Raw genomic sequence first — 9,777 nt, 5'->3', positions numbered from 1 at the left:
TTTTCCCATTTTTAAATGTAAACATGACAGCTTATGTCTTATTCATATGCCTGGCGTATGCGGATAGAGTAAACTACATTGTGAGGAACTGCCTAAATATGTATATAATTTACTCGAAATATTTACCACAACGTACGAACATAACAAAGCGAAGTGAGTGGTCACTTTTGAGTTGGATATAGTTCACTCAAAATATAGTCAGGTGATGGGATTTACCAATTCTTGACGTGGATGGTTCTCAATCAGAGAAGGTTGAATGTTGTTATGTGTGTTAAGATCCTTCAGTCGTGTCTCACCTAAAACAACGTGGGGTACAATGGTGGGGACTGGTCTTCATGAATAAGAGAAGAATACACGGAACTGGAACTGGAATATGAGCGACGCCGATGTTAGAATAAACATGACAGCTCACTGTGATGTAAACAGCTGCACGTCTTTTTCGTCGTTGTAGGATATGTATGTAGCGAACATATCCACGGATATGTATGTAGCGCACATATCCACGAAACTAGTACATGCTCAAGACACTGGCATTGTTCTCTTCATTGGCTATCAGTCTCAGCGGCACATCGTGTTAACAATTTTAACTCCCTGGAGAGCATACAACTCTTGCAGACACTTAGCGCAGGAACTTATTCCTGCTTTCCCATCCTTACGAGGTACCCATTCACAGCAATGAGAGACATAGCCATTACTTTGTCCAAGTTTACTACACATTGCTGTACCTGCAGCTAGGTGTTTGCACGTGTCCATGTGGCCACCATCCGGTAATTTACCAACGTGTTCGTGAGATCTCTTCAAGTGCATATGGTTGTGCTGCACTGAGCGTTCACTGTGATGCAAACTCTTAAGGACCTGGGTCCACTTGCACAAAGAGATCTCAGCGCTACGACTATCTTAGGCCTATGTTGAAGAGTGGGAGTTACAATCATTGTAGCGCTAAGATCGCTTCGTGCAAGTCAGCTCTGGTTTATAGTGTGTATGATTTAGTCGAAATGCTTCGAACGACTTTCGTCAGGTTTTAAGATTTACAGATTCGTGGTCTCAAAGTGTTGATGGAAAAATGGACAGTTCCGCACCAGAATATACCCAGTATGAGTGTTGAATATTCCGACGTATTATCAAAGTGGTGCTCCTATTTGCATAGAACCACAACCTTATGCCTGTCAGTTGACTTAATATTCTTGTGTGTTCCGTCAAACCTTCTAACGCTGATGATTTAGCATCATATTGTAATGATAACTATAGTGTCTTATCTCATGTATATCTGCTGTTTTTTCAATGTCTAACAAGGATGTATTTGTAAACACAACCTAAGCCCTAACCGATTCGTGGTATGTAAGCCCGACTTCTGTTTTTCCCATCGGCAATACATGGATATAGGTTATGTTGTGATTCGTCGGTTTACTCTTATCAGTGTTTAAGGCGTATGAATTGTGCGACATAGATGAGTCTTTACTAACATATGTGACACGTGTTCCTTTAGATAAAAAAAGAGATTAGCTCAAATATACTGACCCGCAAAAGAAACGCCACACCGAGAGAAATTTCTTAAAGTATACACTTTAATTGGTTCTAATTAACAATCAAAACGGAAGATCGTGTTCTTCTTAAACTTGACAATTATAGTTAAGAAAATTTCGGGAATCGCATTTAGAGTCAATATCACCAAATATGGTGCCATTAGGGTACCTCAAAGTCAGTACAACGTGGGGGCTACTGACTTGGTCAATACGGAGGGCAGCTTTTACTCCATTTACTCGTCATGGAACGAGATCAGTTCAGGAAGGGATCAGTTCTCTGGTTCAGACCGACAGCACCCCACGCCACGATGCTTGTACCACTCCACGAGTCTCTTCCAAAAATGCACTCATTGGAAAGTCATACTCTCACTCTGCCATCGGCTGTCGAGACATGAATACGCTTTCATCAGAAAAAGGCACCATTCTCCATTGTTGATAACACTAATTTCGATGCTGAGTGAGGACAGGACCACAAGATGGTCTGTGAAAGCAGTATTTTCTTCAGCGTAAAAACGCACTGTATCGGCATGTTGGGTAGTTTGTGAGTCCCAATAGTCTGGCGTCCATCGCTCTGGCGAAGCGACCGTGCAGATGTTTGCGGTCTGCCGGTCTTGACTTTGTGATGATGCTGAAGACCGTCCACTGGTCAGATGCTCCCAGTGGCCTGATGCCGCTCCTGCAGTCGGTAGATTATCCTAACCTGAATATAAGAATGGTCTGCCATGTAGCCTGGTCAAATTGCAATCGTGCCAAGGCTTCGTTCCTCTGACCTTGCACAAGTCGTCGCATGGCGACTGTGTCAGGAAAGAAGTATTTTGAGTTTGAGATTCTTTTTCATTGAAAGGTTTGTCCCACTATGCACGTACCTTTTCATTTCCATGAATGTCATACGTCACCTTTTATGTATTCAAGGTGCGTTTGGTCGCTTTGGAGCTATTTTCATCAGAAAAATAACTGTCAGTTTGGATTCATAAACAATCATAACAGAAACACCACCATGTAAAAACAAAATTTTGCATTTGATATTTGGAAGATGCGTTTCTTTAGCGGTTCAGTATATAATCAGCAAGTTCTCTATGCCTGTAATCATTGTGGTGACTGTCAAAAGTTGCAAATGGGTAATAAAGATATTAGATACCAGCATAGTAGAATAAGCAGAATATGTACTGCCTCTGCCTTGTTTTAGTGAGTGAGTGAGGTTTTATGCCGCCTTGATCTTCTTGCACTAGTGCAACTTATGGTAGTCACATTCTTTCTCATCCTTTTCAGACCCCAAAAAGTAAAATCAAAGCGACAAAAGTGCCCTTTATCCAAAATCAGCGTTAGCTGACCAGGTGTGCTTCCAGACGCCTATCCCGTTTTTTTATCACAGTATAAATAGGGTAGCGAGTCGTGGAAGGTAGAATAGTCTTTGCGGCAGTGAACTCGACAGGTATGGGCCTTCTCACTGTCCTACTATGGAAAATCTTACCTGTTGTCTCATTTTAATGTATTCCATGGCGATACTGTAATGGAAAATCTTACCTGTTGTCTCATTTTAATGTATTCCATGGCGATACTGTAGTGGAAAATCTTACCTGTTGTCTCATTTTAATGTATTCCATGGCGATACTGTAGTGGAAAATCTTACCTGTTGTCTCATTTTAATGTATTCCATGGCGATACTGTAATGGAAAATCTTACCTGTTGTCTTATTTTAATGTATTCCATGGCGATACTGTAATGGAAAATCTTACCTGTTGTCTCATTTTAATGTATTCCATGGCGATACTGTAATGGAAAATCTTACCTGTTGTCTCATTTTAATGTATTCCATGGCGATACTGTAGTGGAAAATCTTACCTGTTGTCTCATTTTAATGTATTCCATGGCGATACTGTAGTGGAAAATCTTTATACTATGAGATTACTATATATTTATAACAATAATATAGTTTGTGGACTTTCATGCCTAAAGCCTCCATGTTCTTTGCAAACAATGTTATCATTTTCTTCCTTCATCATTTATCCGTAGTTAAAAACTGTGTTTGTACTGAGTGCGGACCCTCCAGTTTACTTACGTTGCATTCTTTATCACATCATTTGCCTGTGAAGTGTCACTAGTATAATTAAGACAACATGTAGCACAACGTGCTACAGAATTATCAATAACGACGTTTATCAAGTCAGGGACACAAATCAGTTCTTGCTTACAACCATCAATAATAATAAGCATAATAAGCAATCTATTACAGGACTCCTCAAATTGGTATTTCGAAGGTTCGTGAAGTTGAGAATCTGTTTGTTAAGGTTTAATAGATGGGCAGGGGTAGATGGTGTCACACGGCTCTGCTGTGAATTTCAGAACAGTTGTGTATATATCAGACAGCAACCTTTCAGCCTGTGATGTACTGAGCTTTTCGTTTGTTTGTGTCCATGTTTTCATTTTTCATGTTTCTAGCATGAGAAACAATTTCGACTTATATTTTGTGTCCGTCTTTATAATCAGGGCAACCGTTGTCAAGTTCAGATACGTGATTTATGACAACATCCGCGTACACCTTCCAAGTGTGCCCTTGATTTCCATGTTGTTGGTGATGTTTCAACCACTGGTATCAAAGCAAGGCGCATAATAACAGAATGTTCCTCAAAACTGGGATTCGAACCCGTTCACCTCCCTGTAATACCAGACACATCAGTTATGATACAGGAAACTAATTTTCTCCCTCAGGACAATGAAGTTTCTCATTGTTGCCCTGGTATCAGTGACGGCTGTCATTGCCGACCATCATCACCACGTCTACACCGACCCATCTAAATTCGCTGACTGGCTGAAGGATATAGAGAAGAGTCATGAGTTCTTCAATATGGTCCCAACTGAAAAACTCCTCTACAGCGAACTCGTCATGGCTGCCGAACAGGGCAGTGCCGCTCTTACAGCCTTCATCAAAGCCCAGACCTTCGACAAGATTATCCGTCTCATTGACCGTATGTCTATGTCTGTATTCATGTATAATCTCATAGGATTTGTACCGTACCCGATTATGTTGGGTACGGAGTACACCATTGCTTCATGCATCGTAATCGTACACACGCACGCACGCACGCATTCACTCTCCGCCTACAATGTCACTAATTGGAAAGCCAAGACGAAAAATAATTACCTGAGCGGTTAAGTAGAGTCCTCAAAATAATAAATAAAAAGCATTGGTGATACTACATTAATTATCTGGAAGATTTAATTTAATTGAATTTTCTATTTATGGCGCTTTCTATTATTCCAGTTTTACATTTCATAGGCACACTGAAATATACGATACATTCATTCAAGAATAAACAGCAAGCATTTGCAAAGTCAGCTGCCTTAATTTTATCTCGAAAAACGGTTTACGAAAACATACATTAAGAAAGGAAATATGTCTGCAACTGTGATAAACATGTTACTAAAGAAGATATTTATAAGCATTTTGACATAAATACTATCAATGAATATTACTAGATAAATCGATATCCTGCCATAGTAGTTACAAATAGTGTAGAATCCTGACAGGTATAACAACCTTTATCTTTATACACACTTGGAATGTGTTTGATATATCTTCAGACTTTGACAAGGACGACATTCCCCACTTTCAAGGTTATCTTGCTGCTGTAAGTAGCCTAATGGGTATTTTCTTCTGACTTTCTAAAGTTAACGTCGACAGACATGTGAAACAGCTAAATGATTTCACTTAGTGTTTTCATCTGCAACTACTACTACAACAACAACTACTACTACTACTACTACTACTACTACTACTACTACTACTACTACTACTACTACCACCACTAGTACTACTAACACCAATACTAATACTCTGTTTCAGCATCTGAATGGAGGAAGCATTTTGGGCGTAAGTAGATTTGTGCGAAGCTTTTTCATAGTGGTCTGAAACAGCTTGCATCTAATGACACTGCCTAATAATATGTCTTGATTGCCACTGATTACTATTCTAACGAGGTTAAGTGACCGACACTCACTCCTGAGTTCAGGGTCGCTTTCCTTCTCGCTGGAAACGATGACGGTAATATATTGTCATATGCAACAAAAAGCAACAAAGTCATTTTCAAATTCGTAAGAAATCCCAACTGAACGATCTCAGCTTCGTCATGAACGGGTGTTTTAAATCACGATAGAACAATGGTGAACAGCTAAGAAAGGTATGATGCTTTATCGATGAAAACTTGTTCATGATTTCATGATAACCGCTCATCATACCGCTTGGTAAGGGTGTAAGAACCAGCTTCTTGGCCAACCCTGTGACATTGCCTAGCAGAAGGTCTGATCTATACACCTGGAAATTAATCAAGCAACACCCCAATTTTTTCTATTGGAGCAACTTTGAAGTGTTCTGACAATCAAAATATGCCGGGTTGATATAGTTTGACACTTTTTTATTCAACAGACGATCTCTGACAAACAACTTAAAGGGAAAAAGTATCAAGACTTTGCTTTATTGCAACGAAATCCAAATTCTTAAAACTGTCTTAAATTCATGAAAAAATGGACACAATTTACTATTCATCCACAGACGTTGTTGTCAGGTGTATTAACACAAATGTCACATGGAAAGAAAGAACAGTCATCTGAGAGTCTGCACACCGACTTTCATCAATATCTAGTGTGTCCTCCCTGCGCACGCACCACCGATTCCAGACGCCTCCTCATTCCTTGGATGAGTCTCCGGATCTGATTCTGGGGGATCCTGTTCCACTCCTCATGCCGATTATTTGCCAACGAGTGGCCTCTGATAATTTCCTACGTGCCATGACATTGAAATGAATGAAAAACCGAATGCAATCGACAACCTGCGCTTGTAAACACCCCAGGGAAAAAGTGCATTTTTCGAAAGTTGAGGTTAAAGCAATGCACGTGCGCTGTGCAAGCTTCACGCGCGTCATATCAACCCATGAAAAGCTCATGCTGTATGTCAATACATCAAAATTGAATAATCAATCATCAAAATTACTTCGTTAAACTTTGTTAAGTTTTTATGTGTCTTTGAATTTGGTGTTGCTTAATTAATTTCCATATGTATATATATCTAAAGAGAAACGGATAGACCTGAATGGGGGCCATGATATTTTCTTACAAATCTTTTCAAACCCTGACGGCAGACAGGTAACTACATCTAACATCACAACGCAAAGAGTCACAGGCCCACAGAGTGAAAAGGTCATGTGGCTCTTTTCTGAAATTGGAACACGTGAATCAAATCCTTGATGACATTGTCCTCTTTACTAAAATACTATTTGTGAATATACAGAAAGTCTTTCCTTATTGGATAAAGGAATATGGTTCATTTCTGACTCACAGGTTTGGCGATTCATGTACTTGACACAAAGTATATCTCCTTTAGAAAATATATCTAACAGTTATTCCTGCTGGATGGATACATATAAAACAGTAACTTACAAGAAAGAAATTGTATTAGTTTGGTTAGTTTGGTTTAGTTTGATTCCTATATAAAAGTATAATGGACTCTTATGATTAAGGAAAGGGTTTAGTTGTTTGTAGTGACATGATACAAATCAGTGTGATACACCAACCTTACCAACCAAACATTAATGTGTTATGAGGTTTCAGGATACCCTTTATTATAACGAAACAGTGTTTCCACTGTTCCTGGTCTGGAGATAAACCCTGTAACTGTGACCCGTGATCAGTTCACAATAGTCATTTATCCTCCCACCAAACATCCCTGTGTTATAAGATGCCTGGCGGTGAGAGGATACATTTTGATACAACGTGAATACTCGTCAAAACAGAGAGGATCTACTTTTTGTCCATACGCACTGATCTGGAATCACACTTAGATCAAAATTCCGAACTAATTATTTAATCATTTTGTTTAGATATAGAAACGTGTTAGGCGTACGGATGACTGCTTTCTTTGATCAGAAGCGACAGAGTGGTTCCGACCTCTTTAACTTCCTGAGAGAACTTCACCTTGCACACAAGATTGAGGACCATCTCTCACACGCCGATATGCGTGTGTTCTTGGAGATCTTGTACGCCGCTGAACACAATACCCTCACCCAGTACATCGACCAGAAGGGCTACGCAGCCGTCCTTGACCTCATGTCACGTGGGTATATAATACATAATAAATAAAACAAACAGTAAGTCAATTTCTATAGCTCTATATCTACTTTAGATGTCACGCAAAAAGCAATTTCAAAGAATATTTGGGGTATGCCACCCGGAAGAGATGTGCCATGAGTATCATTTCCTTTTAATCCACAGCGACTGTATACAATGGAAAAGAAAGCCAATTATCTACCACATGCTTGTCATGGTCTAACATCAGACGTCTCTTGATAGCAATAGGAGCCTATGGCTCATTGACCTTATGTCACGTACTATGGACAGGAATAGCCAGTGTCACCTGCATGCCATTCTTTTTTAAAAAAGGAATTTGTTCCCAGTATTCAAAACACGTGCTCTGAATAAACAGTTTTTAGAGTTTCCTACATTTCAGAATCTGGAAACGCCTTTTCGTATAGGTGAAATCTTAGGAAAGATAAAGAGCTGGGTCTAAACGTTAATGACATGTAGAAGGTATTTCTTGTTTTGATGCATCAGTGAGTAATATGATCCATAAACACACGCACTTGAAGTTTGATATTTTTTGTCAACATAGCTCTCGCTGGAATCTCCATCACTGACTAAAGGGCGATATCCAAAACCTCATCTCGCTGCACTTCTGTATATCATTATCTGAAAACGCGTACTGTTACTCTTCCGTATATTAATACACGTGGAGTCCACCAATTCATCGTCAGTATTACGATATATTGCAACCTATGACTTCCACCATTTGACCTTCAGCATTGTGCTTTCTTGAATCTCCACCATCCGCACTTCTTAACACGCTTACTGAAACTAATATCCCCAGTTCTTTACACAAGTTCTCTATGAAACCTCCCAACAGGAATGATCTACTTCTACTATTCTCACTGCTCCAACCAACTCTCCCCAGTACTCCAGAACCTACGTCATATGTTCTTCAGGATACCGCTACCTAGTACACGCCACTGTTCCCCTACACTATTTGTCAGTCTGGAACCTACTTCCCCTATATACAATGTAGGTCAGTCTGGAGCCTGCGTCCCTACACTGTATGTCAGCGTCCCTACACTGTATGTCTTGAGCCTGCCTTCCCTACTCTATAGATCAGGCTTGAGCATGCTTCCCCTACTCTATAGGTCATTGTGGAGCCAGCTTCCCCTGCTCTATAGATCAGGCTTGAGCATGCTTCCCCTACTCTATAGGTCATTGTGGAGCCAGCTTCCCCTGCTCTATAGATCAGTCTGGAGCCTGTTTCCCCTGCGCTATAGATCAGGCTGGAGCATCCTTACCCTACTCTATAGATCAGTCTGGAGCATGCTTCCGATACTCTATAGATCAGGCTGAAGTCTGCTTCCTACTCCCCTACTCCCCTACTCTGCAGGCAAGTGTGGAGCCTGCTTCCCTCTGGTAGGGTGACAGAAGGGAACTGATGAAGATTATGTTTGCGTTTTTCTCTCTTGCAGAAATTGATGAGGATGAAGCTCACGGCTTTGATCGTATGATCATTAGGGTAAGGTGATCCAAACTAACAAACCATAGACAATCCTTACATTATCATCAACCCTTCCTTCCTCCAACAATCCAGTCAGACAGATTATCGTTTCCTCAGATTGAAACAAAAAAATCCATTCATTTCAAATGAAATGTAAGATTATCTGAGTGTTATCTAGAACATTGTGCAAAGTAAACCCACATGAATTACACAGGCAAAAAACGTGACGAACGAGTGAGTACTCAAAGAAAGTATTTATTTATAGAGAGACTCTGAATGCTCCCAAATCACTGGAAGAATAGGAAAAATTATTTGGAAGACAGAAAGAAGGGAACTGGACGGGGCTCTCTATTTTCTGAAGTGTGAATTCATTTTAATCTTTGCCGTATTACAGCATCTGGAACTGGAAGCTGCAATGACGAAAACCACCGTGGGCACCATCGTTGTCACATCTCCTCCAGCCGTCGTCAGTACAGCTGCTCCTGTAGAGGCCAGCACAGTCGTGGCTTGAACCACACTATAACCCGTACAAAGGTAATTACAGATTTGTCGTCCCATGTAAAATAATTACTTGTGTTACGGGTCTTATCTAAAATGAAATTCACAAGGAAGCTATTCCGTGATTGGCAGCCACGAGAATCTTCTGTCTGTGCTACACATAGTGATTGCATT

At 40.2% G+C, this 9,777-nt stretch overlaps 1 protein-coding gene across 1 annotated transcript; it reads left to right on the top strand.

Moving 5' to 3' along the window:
• Positions 1 to 4,236: 4,236 nt before the first annotated feature.
• On the top strand, positions 4,237 to 9,616 carry LOC137297360 (uncharacterized). The gene is made up of 6 exons (XM_067829369.1): positions 4,237 to 4,489; positions 5,106 to 5,152; positions 5,368 to 5,394; positions 7,443 to 7,629; positions 9,077 to 9,123; positions 9,500 to 9,616. Exons 1-6 carry the CDS (start codon positions 4,237 to 4,239, stop codon positions 9,614 to 9,616), a joined length of 678 nt encoding a protein of 225 aa, XP_067685470.1.
• The last annotated feature ends 161 nt before the right edge of the window (positions 9,617 to 9,777 follow it).

Source organism: Haliotis asinina, chromosome 9 (assembly GCF_037392515.1).
Source record: "Haliotis asinina isolate JCU_RB_2024 chromosome 9, JCU_Hal_asi_v2, whole genome shotgun sequence".
NCBI classification, from domain to species: domain Eukaryota; kingdom Metazoa; phylum Mollusca; class Gastropoda; order Lepetellida; family Haliotidae; genus Haliotis; species Haliotis asinina.
Note: the sequence above shows the minus strand (reverse complement) of the source record. Positions and strands in the feature narration are given on the sequence as shown.

What these genes read in the sequence shown, in the direction of transcription:
- LOC137297360 (XM_067829369.1), top strand. Translation starts at nt 4,237, where the DNA reads ATGAAGTTTCTCATTGTTGCCCTGGTATCAGTGACGGCTGTCATTGCC. An exon ending in GATTATCCGTCTCATTGACC is followed by an intron (nt 4,490 to 5,105) that starts GTATGTCTATGT and finishes ATATATCTTCAG; the next exon opens with ACTTTGACAAGGACGACATT. An exon ending in CGTCCTTGACCTCATGTCAC is followed by an intron (nt 7,630 to 9,076) that starts GTGGGTATATAA and finishes TCTCTCTTGCAG; the next exon opens with AAATTGATGAGGATGAAGCT.